The sequence below is a fragment of the Microtus pennsylvanicus genome, chromosome 7 (genome assembly GCF_037038515.1).
Source record: "Microtus pennsylvanicus isolate mMicPen1 chromosome 7, mMicPen1.hap1, whole genome shotgun sequence".
Taxonomy (NCBI): Eukaryota; Metazoa; Chordata; class Mammalia; order Rodentia; family Cricetidae; genus Microtus; species Microtus pennsylvanicus.
The window spans coordinates 4,075,820-4,090,476 of record NC_134585.1 but is presented as its reverse complement, the minus strand read 5'-3'; the positions used below and the strand labels follow the sequence as shown (position 1 = coordinate 4,090,476).

The 14,657-nt window shown below is 48.6% G+C and overlaps 1 protein-coding gene across 1 annotated transcript in view; it reads left to right on the top strand.

The window, feature by feature from the left end:
* Nudt3 (nudix hydrolase 3) overlaps nucleotides 1-12,425 on the top strand; it is a 45,731-nt gene extending 33,306 nt beyond the window's left edge. Inside the window, exons 3-5 of the mRNA XM_075979671.1 lie at nucleotides 6,432-6,476; nucleotides 8,195-8,279; nucleotides 10,886-12,425. Coding sequence (XP_075835786.1) covers nucleotides 6,432-6,476; nucleotides 8,195-8,279; nucleotides 10,886-11,052 — 297 coding nt within the window. The 3' untranslated portion in view covers nucleotides 11,053-12,425. The remainder of the gene's footprint in view (nucleotides 1-6,431; nucleotides 6,477-8,194; nucleotides 8,280-10,885) is intronic.
* Nucleotides 12,426-14,657: the final 2,232 nt, after the last annotated feature.

Sequence of the window (14,657 nt, the reverse complement as noted above, 5' to 3'; positions counted from 1 at the left end):
CTAAGTATGGAGATTAGAGTCTGCTCTTAGAGAGCATTGTGCTGTGTTCGGACTAGCTTGTGCTGGAAGCCTGTTGAATAGAGGTTGAATTACTGGGATAACAGCCAGTCTCCTGTTCAGTGAAACGAGTCCAGCAGAGTCTTCCAGAACAGTTGTGTTTGCTTTCCTATCCAGCTCCACATTCCAGGAAGGATCTTGAGTCACTAGGAAGGGTGTGTATGGGTTCACAGTGACTTCAGCAAACACTGACTGCAGCTCCTGCCTCCAGATGCTCCACAGTCAGGACACTGGGCTCAGATAAGGGTTTCCATCTGCCTGAAAGGCAGAGTCAGCAGCTTCCTCTTTGCTCACTGACGCTACAAAGGTCAGCTGCCTAGCAGAGCTTACTGCACAGGGAGTCAGTCTGGAGTCTGGTTGTATCTCATCTCAGATCTCCTTTGGTGTGCACGTGTGTATGTGTGGTGTGCACGTGTGTGCGCGGGAGTAGGTGTTTCTTGGCTCTCTACCTTGGGTTTTGAAAAGGATCTCACTGAGACCTGTAGGGAAGACTTTGACTTCTAAGCTAGTTTGCACAAGCAAGATCCTGTCTCAAAGCTGGAACAGTGGGCAAAGATGTGTGCTATTGGAGATTGGCAGCCTGGGTTCAATCCCGGGAGGTCTCATAAAGGTAGGAGGAGAGAACCAGAACTTGGAAGGTAGAGGCAGGTGAGTTCGAGGATCAGCCCGGCCCAAAGATTGGGTTCCAGGACGGACAGGACTTCACAGAGAAACCCTGTCTCAAACGAAAAGTAAAGGTAGGAGGAGAGAAGTGGCTGCACAAAGATGTCCTTCGACCTCTATGTGGGTGCCGTGGCATGCACATGCCTAACTATAGAAACACAGCAGTGCACACAGTAAAAATAAAATAAACCTGAACAATCTGGAACGAGCGCTGAATTCTCAGGTCACAGCACAGCTGAGCCATTCCAGCTCTTGTGAGGCAAAGACTCAAGCTCATCCTTGACTTCATAGCAAGTTCAAAGGCAGCTTGGCAAAGCTTAGTAGCACAGTGCCTTCTACAACGTATGGAGCCCCAAGTTCAAGTCCCAGCACCACACAAAACCCAGCTGAGTGTTTGTTGAACGTACTGAAAGGTGTGTGACTTTAATTTAAAGATAGCATGGTATGGTGATGTTCATTTGTGGTCCCAGCACTAGGCGGGTAGAGGTTGGGGGATCATGAACTCAAGGACAGCCTGAGCTACACAGCAAGCCCCTGACTCAAAAAATCAAGGGCTGGGGGGTTAAGCCCTTTGGTTAAAGGCTAGAGGGGTGTGATACAACTTCGCGTTCATCATCTTGACTAAATAGGGAGCATGGAGCTCAACTGACAATGAGCACTGAGAATGGAGGAGGAACAGAAGTGACGACAGCTGCCGTGAGGGTGTGTGTGTTTCAGTGCTGTTGCACAGCCACTCCCCAGTCAGTGGCCTGAAGTAGCAGGATGTCCTGCGGCTCACTTGGAGAGTTAGCTTTGGGTTTTTTTTTTTTTTTAATTTTTTTCAAGACAGGGTTTCTTTGGAGTCTGTCCTAGAACTAGCTTTTGTAGACCAGGCTGGCCTCAAACTCACAGACATCCACCTGCCTTTGCTTCTGAGTGCTGGGACTAAAGGCGTGCGCCTCTACCACCTGGTGATGTTAGCATTTGATCCAGTTTCTCTCTTCAGGTTAGAGACTAACAAGCTGTAGACCTGAGGTAGTGATAGTTCATTTGTATTTTAATAAATAAAGCTTACCTGAAGTCAGTATGCAAAACAGCCACACTAGTCAGCCATACACGCCAGGCAGTGGTGTCATACACCTTTAATTCGAGGAGCCACACTAGTTACCATAGAGGCCAGGTGGTGGTGGTACACACCAGCACTAGAGAGGAATATAAGGCAGGGCGAGACAGGAACTTGCTCTTTCAGTCTGAAGATTTCACAGAGGTGAGGGCTCTCTAGTGGCTGTCTGCTTTACTCTTCTGTTCTTCAACTTGAACCCCAATATCTGTCCCGGGTTTTTATTATTTGTGTTACACTGAGAAACTGTGGTCTTCCATCCTTGGGAGTCTAGCAAAGGCAGAGTGACATAACCACGCCAGGGTTCCAGGAAGAAACATCGGAAAGCTCCTTGAGGCCTCAGCTTGGATCCACTGTAGCCAGAGTAAATCATGGAAGGCTAGATCCATGGAAGCAGAAGGTTCTGTCTGGAAAGAAGGAGCTGCACATTACATGTCAGCCAGAGGGTGTAGGCCCAGGGAGAGCTGGGATTGGGAGCAAGTTTGACTTTCAGTCCTGCAGAGACTCTATGGCGCTGTGGACAGAAGGGGCTTTCCCAGTGGTTTGGTTTGTCTCTGTGAGTGTTTTCCACGTGTGTGTAAGTGAATTATATACAGAGACCAGAGTGGGTGTTGCATCAATCCCTGGAAACTAGAGTTATTGATAGCTGTGAACCAGCTTGTGGGTGCTGGGAATTGAACATGTGTCCTCTGCACAAGCAGTCAGTCCTTATAACAGATAGTGGTCATTTCCTTAAACAGGTCAAGCGTATTGACTGGACCTGTGTGCATCAGCGTACTTAAACTCTCTAACGAGGCAGGTCACAAAAGATGTCTCTTTTTTTATATATAGAGAAACCTGCAGAAAATGCCATATTCTGTTAATAGTAGGTGTGTCCTGAGCAATAGAACACAGTGAGCGCCCTATTGGGCTCTCTACAGCTGAGGAGCAGTGGCACCAGGGTGACTTTAACAGTAGTAATAATACTGTTATTCCTGGGGCCAGCAAGATGGCTCAGTGCACAGACGTCCGCCTGCTACCAAGTCTGACAGCCTGTGTCCAACACCTCAGACGCACATAGTGCCAGAAGAGAACCGACTCCCAAAGCTGTCCCCGACCTCCACACATGCCATGGCTTGGGTACATACACAAACGAAATAAGAATAATGCCAGGCAGTGGTGTCGCACACCTTTAATCCCAGCACTTGAGAGGCAGAGGCAAATGGATCTCTGTGAGTTTGAGGTTAGCCTGGTCTACAGAGTGAGTTCCAGGACAGCCAGGGCTACACAGAGAAATACTGTCTCGGGGTGGGGGTGAGGAATGTGTGTGTGTGTGTGTGTATATATATATATATATATAGTTTTTTAAACCCTCAGATTTCATTTTAATATTTGATAATGACCAACTAAGTGACAATAGGAATATTTTACTAATTCTCTTTTTTAAGAGATGTATTTTTTATTTATGTGGGTATACCTAAATGAATGTGTGTATTGTATGAATTTAAGTACCTACAGGTGCCAGGAGGCATGCAATCTCTTAAAACTGGAGTTGCAGGCAGTAGTGAACTCCCTAATGTGGGTGCTAGGAACAACAAACCCAGATCCTTTGCAAGAGCTGAATATGCTTGCTAATAGCTAACTCCCCAGCCCCATTCTTGTTTGATGCTTAAAATATTTCATTGAAAGGAAAACCATAGGGGTTGCTTCTCTTGGCCCTCTGCTGGCCTTTTATTTCTTGGTGTCCTCAGTGTGGTCTTTTCCCTCTGTAGTTACCAGAGATGCACATGCCAGTGCAGTGTGCTGACGACCCCGCCCTATTTCTGGGTGTCCTGCAGCACTTGACTTAGAGCTGCCCCCAGAAGCTCCTCTGGGGCTGAGCTTTCTGCCCTCCACAGGGAGCTTCGAGCCACAGCCCTTTAACTCTTACAGATTTGTCTTCAGAGCGCTTCAGCTTCCACCTCTGGTTTTCCTTTTTCCTTTGAGACAGGGTTTCTCTGTGTTACAGTCCTGACTGTCCTGGCACTTGCTCTGTAGACCAGGCTGGTCACAGACTCACAGATCCATCTGCCTCTGCCTCCAAGTGCTGGGATTAAAGGCGTGCGCCTCCACCGCCTGGCTGGAAAACTGCTTTTTGAATCAAGAAAGTAGCTGAAGCTGTCAGCCACAGATCAACATTTTGACTAGCACCCGCCTCCACCCTGAGTTGTCCAAGGTTGGCTACTTGGGTGTTGACAGCACTGGTCCCAGCTCTAGGTTAGTGTCTCACTGTTTTTTTTGGCCTTTGCTTTAGGGTCACAAGATATCTGCAGTAGTTCCAGGTTTCAGGTCCCTGCCTGACATGCAAGACATGTAGTGTTTCTTTTTGTCCAGTCTCCCTAGAGTGGTAGCAAATCTTTCCCGCAAGTGATCTGCTGGGAACTATTGGCCCGAAATGGGTCCCGTGCAGCACCTCTGGGTACCTTGCTCAGGCATGCCTTCCCCAGTTGATGTGCATTTTGAAACTGAACAGAATCTGGATGCTCTGATAGTGAGGGTGAGATGGCATCTGTGCCTGCCAGACACCTACCATGAGGGAACCCCACTTCAGAAAGAGCTGGCCCACCTGAGCTACCGGTAAAGCTGGTCTGTGGGCCCTACCTGTTTGTGCTTTTCTGAGCTGTGCACCCATATGGGAGAGACAGGCCTAGCCTTTTCAAACACTTTCATAGGAGTACAGAATCCCTTCAAGGAAAAGGACACTGTGTGTGTGTGTGTGTGTGTGTGTGTGTGTGTGTTAATGATTTGGGGTTGGAGAAATGACTCAGCGGTTAAAAGCACTGGCTGCTCTTGTGGTAGAATGATGGCTGATCCACTTTAGATAGGCTCTGTCCAGTGGACACATACCCTGTTAACAGGCAACAGTGTATTTTGAATTACACCAGACTTCGCAAGAATACATCCACATCGTTCTGGAAAACACCTTTCTACTATTCCCAGCCTCTTCTGACAGAGAGAGTTATTTATGTTGTTGCTCAGTGCACAGAATGCAGCTGTCACAGTTGGAGGTGGCTCAGATGATGAGTGCTCCTCTAGCCTGCATGAAACCTGGTTCTCACCACACTAATAGAGGATCTTGCCTATAACCCCAGCATTTGGGAGGTGAAGGCAGGAGGGTTAGAGTTCAAGGTTATCTCAACTCCAGAGGGAGTTAAAGAGCAGCTTGGGCTATCTGAGTATTTGACTGAAAAAGGGAAGAAAAGTTATTTGTGTGTTCAGAATCACACGTCGAGGGCCTGGGGAGGTGGCTCTGGAGTGAAGAGCACTGTTGGGATTGCAGAGAAAACCAGGCCTGAAGGTTCCCAGTGCCTGTGTGGTAGCTCACACAGTAGCTCTAGCTGTGGGCCGGGCAGGGGACCTGATGCCTCTTCTGACCTCTGCAGGCACTAGGCATGTGTGTGGTTCAAAGACATGTAGGCAAATATTCATATGCATAAAAATAAAGTAAATAAGGCTTTAAAATATTTTGATCATAGATTGATTTGTAGTTTCAATGTTTGATCATTTCCGTTACAAATTTTTGACTTGAAGAAACGTGCATATGGGCTGGAGAGATGGCTCTGTGGTTGGGACCATTGGCTGCTCTTCCAGAGACCGCAAGTTCAATTGCAGCAGCCACCTGGTGGCTCACAATTATCTATAATGCCCTCTTCTGGCATACTTGCAGGCAGAACGCTGTAGACATAATAAATAAGTAAATCTTTAGCCGGGTGCTGATAGTGCACGCCATTAATCTTAGCACTCGGGATCTCTGAGTTCGAGGTCAGCCTGGTCTACAGAGTGAGTTCTAGGACTGGCTCCAAAGCTGCACAGAGAAACCCTGTCTTGAAAAACAAAACAATAAAGAAAAAAAGAAAGTGAAAATGGCCATGTTGGTGCGCTCTCTCTATTACTCCATCACACTATTAGTTTCGGCTATGACATGCCTCTAGAGTGGAAGCAGCCGTGCTGACGTGCTCTCCCCATTACTCCCATCACAGTGTTCATTTCTGACATGACATGTCATTAGGACAACTGTATGTGGATGGTTTGTGAGTGCTGTAGGCTTCTGAACTCTGCTGCAGTCTTTTGTACACAGACAGCCAAGGCATGTCAGTTAAGGCTCATGCTGTCATGGACCGTGCTTACACCCCAGCCTGGTCCTTGCTGTCCCTCTGTCACCCACCTTGTTTCCTGGCTCAGCATGTATTTGTTGCATGAATAAGTAAGTAAGTTAATAAAGTAAATAATCAGCATGTTTTTGGTGTAGCTGTTTGTGGGCTCTTCAGCACTGAGAAAGACGAGAGCTATGAAGGGCCCTCTTCCTCTAGTGTGTCTTGCTGTGACCACGCCGTGTGTGGCATACAGGATAGACCTGAGTCCTCCCAGGCTGCGCAGTCATGATGCTTGGTGTGTGTGTGTGTGTGTGTGTGTGTGTGTGTGTGTGTGTGTGTGTGCGCGCGTGTGCACGTGCCAGAAGAGAGCATTGGATCCCCTGGAGCTGTCGTTACAGGCAGTTGTGAGTCAACCTGGCATGGGTGTGGGGGCGCAGATGTGGGTCCTCTGGAAGAGCAGTGTGTGCCGCTGTGTTCATTCTTCCTTCTCTGTCTTTCAGGCTGGAGTGAAAGGGACACTGGGAAGACTGGTTGGAATTTTTGAGGTAAGTCTTTAGTACCTTTGCTCTAGGGTCATTCAGAACCACGCTGTCCTGACTTTGGAAAGGGCTTCTGCGGCTCGTGAGTGTCCGAGCAGGCAGCAGAGCACATGAGCATTCTCTGCTTTTTACTTTTCCTGTCTGTTTGTGGATGCGTGTGTACTGTCCTGGAGGCCTAGGATGACCTCCTGTGTCATTTCTTAGGAGCCAGCTAGCGTTTTTGCCATTATTGTTTCATTGTTTTGTTTTGTTTTGTTTGAGAAAGGGCCTCTCACTGGCATGGAACGCGACAGATAGTCTGGGATGAGCCAGGGAACCCCTGTTCCCACTTCCCCAGGCTGAGATCACAGGCTTAACATCTATGCCCAGCTTCTTTTATGGGTTCTGGAGTTAAACTCAGGCCCAAGCATGAACAGAGTACTGTTTCTCCCCCTCTTGGTGGTCCTCCTTTTCTTCCATGGTGAGAGGAAAAGTATAGAAGATGGGGAAACTGGATGTGGAAGGAGTTATCAGGGAGTGAGGAATGGGAACAGAAAGGAGCAGGGTCTGTACAGTCGGGAGAGAGGATGCAGCCCTCATGCAGCTCCTTTGCACAATGGCCCTGCCTACCACAGTCTCTTCAGTCCTTTTTCCCAAGTCACAACATTCCTGCGAAGCTGTGGAACACAGGCTAGACAGATGGCTCAGCTAGCTATTAAGAGTGCCTGCCAGCCAGGCATGCTGGTTCACACCTTTAATCCCAGCACTCATGAATCTCTGTGAGTTCAAGACCAGTCTGCTGGTGTACATAGTGAATTCCAGAATAGCCAGGACTGTAGAGAGACTCTATCTCAAAAAAAAAAAAAAGAGGGGGGGAGAAAGAAGTGCTTGTTAGTTGGGTATGGTGGTATACCTTTTAATCTCCACACACCCCAGGGAGACAGAGGCAAGTGGAACTCTGTGAGTTCAAGGCCAACCTGTATTGTCGGGGTGGGGGGTTCCTGTCTGCCTGGTTCCCCAGCCACTTAGTCCCAGAGAAAATCACACAGAGAGTCTACATTAGATATAAACTGATTGGCCCATCAGCTCAGGCTTATTATTAACTCTTATAACTTATATTAGCCCATTATTTTTATCTATGTTAGCCACATGGCTTGGTACCTTTTTCAGCAGGGCAGGTCACATCTTCCTTCTTAGGTGTCTGGACAGGACTGCAGAGGAATAGGCTTCCTCCTTCCCAGAATTCTCTTATTCTCATTGACCCACCTCTACTGGTTGTCCTGCCTATACTTTCTGCCTGGCTACTGGCCAATCAGCATTTATTTAAAACATAATTGACAGAATATAGACAATCGTCCCGCACCATACCAGTTTCCAGGACTGCTAGGGCTACATAGTGAGACCCTATCTCAAAAAAAAAAAAAAAAATGCTATTCTTACAGCAGACCTGAGTTCAATTCCCAGCACCCACATCTGGTGGCTAACACCTACCTGTAAGTCTAGCCCAGAGATCAGACACCATCTTCTGGCCTTCATGGGCACACACTTGTGCATGTGTACACAAACATGCACACATGCACGCTAAAAAAAAAAGTCTGTCCAAAAGGTGTGCTCTCTATTTTGGTGGAACCAGACAAAACAACAAAAGCAGAGAGCGTCGTATTTCCAGGCAGCGTATAGTGTTTCTTCAAGCATCTCAACCCACTGAGGAGAGCTTCTCCCTCTGTCCTTTCTGTGCCCTTCAGAACCAGGAGAGGAAGCACAGGACGTATGTGTATGTGCTCGTTGTCACGGAAGTGCTGGAAGACTGGGAAGACTCAGTGAACATTGGTAAGTCACGACAGGACTCGAGGCAGCTCCCACACCAGCCCATTATGTCCAGGCACCTGCTGGAGTGGCATGCTAAATGAACAAGCATGTCCCTCTTATTGCTGAGGAAGTTAACATTTGAGGTGTTAAAAAGGTGTCTAAAAAGAAGGTGAGGGGCTGGAGAGATGGCTCAGAGGTTAAGAGCGCTGACTGCTCTTCCAGAGGTTCTGAGTTCAATTCCCAGCAACCACATGGTGGCTCACAGCCATCTGTAATGGGGTCTGGTGCCCTCTTCTGGCCAGCAAGCATACAGACAGACAGAACACTGTATACATAATAAATAAATAAATCTTTAAAAAAAAAAAAAAGAAAAGGTGAGACCGGGCGAGGGTGGCATATACCTTTAATCTCAGCTCTCGGGAGGCAGAGGCATGAAGGTGTCTGAGTCCGAGCAGGCTAGTATATAGAGTGGAAAATGAAGAAGAAGCTGATTTGGGAATAGGGTCAACAAGTGGGAACATGGGCCATACAATTTATAAATGTTTCTAAAATAAAGTTGGATCCTCCCCAAAGGGGGGTAATACCTTTTGAGCAAATACTGCCCTGGGGCCTCTGCCATCAGGACCAAAGATGAGAGTAGGATGCAGTCTTGTCTTAGGTTCTTATCATACCTTGGGCTGGGGTACAGGAGCAGAGGGCCTGCTTAGCTTGTGTGTTGTGTGCCTGTCCTTGCCACTCAGCCTGGCAGGAGCCACACCCAGGTTTTAAGGCACCATTTGCTTGTTAATACCCAGACAACCCTTTTCCTAGCGTCTTAGCTTGCTCAGTATTAACTCCAGTGAGTCATCTAAAGCACAAGGCAGGAACAATGGGGCTTCTCTCGATGTAGCCTGGGTGCACTTATTACTTATTTTAAGATTTATTATTATGGGGGCTGGAGAGATGGCTCAGAGGTTAAGAGCACTGATTGCTCCTCCAGAGGTCCTGAGTTCAATTCCCAGAAACCACATGGTGGCTCACAGCCATCTATAATGAAATCTGGTGCCTTCTTCTGGCCTGCAGGCATACATGGAAGAAATGTTGTATACATAATAAATAAATAAAATCTAAAAAAAATAAAAAAGATTTATTATTATGTATGCAGCGTTCTGTTTGCATGTATGCCTGCAGGCCAGAAGAGGGCACCAGATCCCATTATAGATGGCTGTGAACCACCATGTGGTTGTGGGATTTGAACTCAGAACCTATGGAAGAACAGCCATTGCTCTTAACAACTGAGCCACCTCTCCAGCCCCCCGGTGCACTTACTTCTGACCTTCCTGCCCAACCACTCAAATTCTGAAGGTACACCTGTGTACCATCCCACCCAGCTCCCTGTTACTCTGGTAGTGAAAATTGGGGTCTTTGTGTAGATCATGAGAGAACAAAGCTTTTGGAATGTTGCCGTCTTCATGGTGCTGTTGCGTGGGAAAGTGGCTAGTGCCGCAGAAGTCAGGGCATAACAAGAGAAGTAGACGGTAGATGTCGAGGCTCCCACTGTGCCACCGGTCTGAGAAAATAAGTAAACATATTAGTGGCAGTGATAAAGAGTGAGGCTAGGATTGTGGCTGTGTAGTAGAGCGCCAGCCTTGTGTGCAGAGGTCCTGGGTTCTCTTCTCCATGCCCTAAGTAGAGAAATAATAATAGATTTCTTTAATAAAAGAAGGCTCAAAGTAGTAATTTGTTAAGTTTGATTGTTCTTTTTGTTGTTTCTATTTTTGTGCTTTCTTTTTTCTAAATTAGCTTGTGTGTTGTCTGCACACATGAGTGCAGTCTTTGTTTTTTCCTCCTGAGACAGGGTTTCTCTCTAACAGTCCTGGCTGTTCAGGAATCAGCTCCGTAGACCAGGCTGGCCTCAAACTCCCAGAGATCTGCCTGCCTGGGTGTGTGCCACCACTGCCTGCTGTGTGGATGCACTCTTGCCATGGCATGCACATGGAGTCAGAACAGCTCTACAGAACCTGTTCTCATCTTAATTTTAATGTGGTTTCAGAACTTGAGCTCAAGCATCAGGCCTACACAGCAAGCACCTTTACCCTTAATAAGTCCTGTTTTCTGTGGCAGGCCCATCACTTACACACTTTTTAAAATAAAGCTGTGATAACAAATTATAAGTCAATCGTCATGGTGATCCTTGCAGCTGATGGTGGTGTTAATGTTTGCCAAGGATGAGGGTTCCAGACCCCTCCATGGAGGTGCGAGCTGATGGCGCTAGAGCCCTGGAGAGGGCGGTGTGACGAGCGCTGCTCGCGGTTCTCAGTTTTGGGTCCCAGCCCATCTGTGTGCTTCAGTTGTCTCTGTAGAAGATTTGAATTATGGAGAGTGCTAGCTTTACTTTTGTGAAGAAATCAAAGTATTGAGAAGCATGGCTTTGGGACATAGGGTGAGCTAGGCTCTCATGTACCAAGGCCTTGGTTCCCCTGTGTACCCAAGGATGAGCGTCCATTCCTGACCCTCCTGCGTTCCCCTCCAGTGCTGACCCTTAGGCACCACAGCAGCCGTGAAGCCTGGCTTGGGTGTTCTCCTGGTCCTCTCGGAGCTGTCCTCCCTGCCCCAGCTTGTCTTCATCTCTCCCCTCTGCTCCACAGGCCGGAAGAGAGAGTGGTTTAAGATAGAAGACGCCATTAAAGTGCTGCAGTGTCACAAGCCCGTGCAGGCCTCGTACTTCGAGACGCTGAGGCAAGGCTGCTCTGCCAACAATGGCACCCCTCTCGTGGCCACCTCCTACTCCAGCTCTGTGTCAGGCATCAGATGACTGCAGACTTCCTACCAGAGCCGGAGAGTGGAAAGCAGACTGAAGTGTGGCTCTCTCCACCGCTCCTCATTCTTCTCACAGCCCCCTCTTTCACCCAGGCATGGCGGGCAGCAGAGGGGTGCACTGAGGTGCTGCTGTGGGTGTGGGGTGATGTGGGTGGGGTGTGGAGTGATGGGAACTGTGTCCTCTTTCTCTTTTTCCTAAGGGTGGGGACTGGGATGTAACTCACGAGTTCTTTCCTGCATGCTCCATTCCTCCCTTGCTCACCCGCCCTCAGAGAGGGAACCCTTGGGCTCTGAAGCGTTTCCATTTGCCTCATCCCAGTCTGGCCAGATATTTCCTGATTTCCCTCCTATTAAAAGACGCCCATGTGCGATGAAACTTCCTAGGACTCTGTCCTGTGACATGCTGTTGAGCCCCGTGGGTTGGCCGTGTTTCCTGCAGGATGCATTTGTCTATACGTTATACCCTGACACGATATGTAAATTAGTGATTAGAAAGAGGAGCTTGACTGTTCAGTTTTTCAGTTTTGCTTTTTGTTTTTTCATTTTTATTTTTATTTTTTATTCCAGGTTTCTAGTTTAAAGCCCCTCACACTTTACATGTTTGTTTCAATGCTAGTGACTAGGCAGGTTTCCCTGTCTTCTGTACCCCAGCCACGGTGAACTTTGCTGTCTTCCTCCTACCCATGGGACCCTGGCTTTCTCTAGGCTGTTTCCATGCCGAGGAACCTGTTTTCTTTTCTGTTACCAAGCTTGGAGCAAATGGCCTCACCCAGAGCCAAAGAAGCAGTGATATGTTCACAGTAGGCTTTAGACTGGAGAACTTCACTGTTGCCGAAACTGGACCATCAAGCACCACGTCTGTCCTGCTGCCTGGGAATTTTTCCCATAATGCTATTCATTGCTGACATGGCCTCTCTTACCCTTGTATGCCTTACACCACGCTGACCTGGATATGGCTCCATGCTCTGAAGCCATCCTGCACAGTCTTGTCCCCATGCAGAGAGACCCCACTGAGGTCCTGAGAAGTCCACGGGGCAGAGTGTGCCTGTGTCTCTGAGTGTTACACCACGAGCGAGCTTGCTGTCTGCCCTGTGTGACAGGTCGTCTGTAGGAGGGGCTCACTGCACCGCGCTGGCTTGCTGCAGGCCCTGTTGGTGTTTTGTGCCGAGCTCATCTGTCAGTTGTGTTTAGCTGGGAAGTAAAGGGTCTTGGACAGGGCCTTGTGCAAGGAGGGTGGGAGGGAGCTGATGCCTGGCTTAGTGTGGGGCTTGGTACTCTGGCATTGCCTGTGTTGAAACGTAGCCAAGATGTGAAATTAAAATAGTACTTCTCTTATTTAAAAACTAATAAACACTCAAACTTTGAAAAGCTTTTGCTCTTCGCTCCACCTAAAGAATGTACGTGGTGACCTCAGGTATCAGCATTCCACTGTGGGCATCAGCTGGTGAACTTTGAATTTTACATGTCTCTAATTTGCATTTTGTCCCCCAGTGTTGACACACAGATGCCAACTTAGTATGGATGGGTGGGGTCGTGGGCTCTCTCAGACCTCAGGGACAGGTAGGGCCCCATGGGTAGAGAGCACCATGGGATTTGAGTCCAGAGACTAACTTGTCCCGCCTGTAGACAAACACTCCGCTGATTGTTGCCTGGCTTGGAGCGTTCTGGACAGGGCCTCATGTCCCATCCACACACAGAGCAAACTCAATCCCAAGCTCCAGTGTGTCAGCAGCTCTGCTGACCATGCAGTGGCAGGGCTCCTCTGGGAACTGCGCTGCGCAGGTGTGCTGCTGGGCCGCTGCATTGGCATCAGGACCCCAGACGCCAGTTTTGATTGTTCCTAGAGTCAAGAAAGTGAGCTATGCTGAGTCCTCTTGAGTGGCAGGGTGGCCCTGTTAGAGCAGTTAGCACCAAATAGAAGGCAGCTCTGAAGAGCCCAGCTGTGGGGTTCTGGCGTGTTCCCTCCTGGCACCAGCAGCCGGTTGGCTGTTGCTGCTGGCCTAGTTGGAGACCTTTTGTGATAGATTGGTTAGAGCCACCACCTTTAACTTGGTGGAGGAGGTAGAAGGAAGAAAGTAAAAAGAAAACAAAACTATCCCGAATCCAGCCTCTTTGATCGACACCGCTGATTTTCCCATGCATGCTTCTTCCAGGCTTTATGGGAGCAGGTTCCTGTGCTCAGTCTCTGACTCAGAATAAATTTGCATATCTCAGATTGTGTTGCTACTTAGATTAGAGTCCACCATACTCAGGGTAGAAAAAGATAGCATTAAGTGTTTTTAAATTCAAAACAAAACAAAACAGAAAAGCTGCTTTGTGGTTTCAGACGTTGGGGAAAACACCAGTGAGGTCATGATCTTTGTGAGCCAGGAATTAACTGCATGTGTGATACATCTGCGAACAAGCAAGAAGCCAGCAGAGTTTAACCCCAGAGTCTCAGCGTTTGGGAGGCTAGGACAGGAGGATGGTTGCCAGTTAAGACTTGCTTGGGCCTCAAAGTCTCTTTCTGAGGAGTGCAGAGAGAATATGACTCAACCATGTTAAATTTTCTAGAGTGTCTGTCCCAGAAACTGCAGCCACTCAGACAGGAGCCCTGCAGCGGACTGCCCAACAGCTTCGTTTCCACTGTGTGCTCCTGCCCTAGCAGTGCTGCCTGGAGAAAGCTCCTCAGTTCCTGCCGAGCCCTGGGCTGGGTGAGAACTGGGAACGTCACCATTAGGAAGCTGCTGAGGCCTAGAACTGGGCACAGAGGACTGTGCTGCTCAGTCCCTAGAACAGGGAGACCCACTAGGGGCCTTGTTTCCTGCAGCCCCAGGGAGCACGATGGGTCACTGCGACAGGAGTGGGTCAGAGTGGTTTTGTAAAAGTTGCTGCCTAGCCAGGTCTCCTAATGGCAAAGGTACTGTGTGTGGATTAGGAGTTGGCCTACAGGCCTCTGGGCCAGCCCTCAGGAAGAGCTGGACGCTGCCCAGACCCCATCTGTCCTTTTCTCTCTGGTGCCTACTCACTAGAGGCTGGTTCTGCAGCACACATGGGGGGCTGTGCCCTGGTTCCCCTGCTGTGTGTTTGGCATGCTGTCCTTCATTCAGTTCTCATTTCTGTTCCAAGCTGGCACATGCTTAGAGACCCATCTTCATTTTAAAAAGCTCAGCCTGAGCCACATGCTCCCCTGGGTCACAGAAAGGCCTGAAGAAGCACTGTGATTCCCACCCCCCACCCAACTGGGTTTCTCTATGTAGCCCTGGCTGTCCTGGAACTCACTTTGTGAACCAGGCTAGCCTTGAACTCAGATCAGAGATCCATCCGCCTGCCTTGGCCTCCCAAATTCTGGGGTTAAAGGATTGCCCCACCACTCCCGACTAAGCGGTGTGGTTTGTGTTGCAGTGGGCTGATTTTGCTTTTTATTATTAATATTATTATTTGTTATATAGACAGTGTTCCTCTTGCATGTATGCTTGCAGGCCAGAAGAGGGCACCAGATCTCATTACGGAGGGCTGTGAGCTGGGAATTGAACTCAGACCTCTGGAAGAACACCAGTGCTCCTAACCACTGAGTCAGCTCTCCAGACCCGTTTCTGCTATTTTTGAAGGGTACTGCGG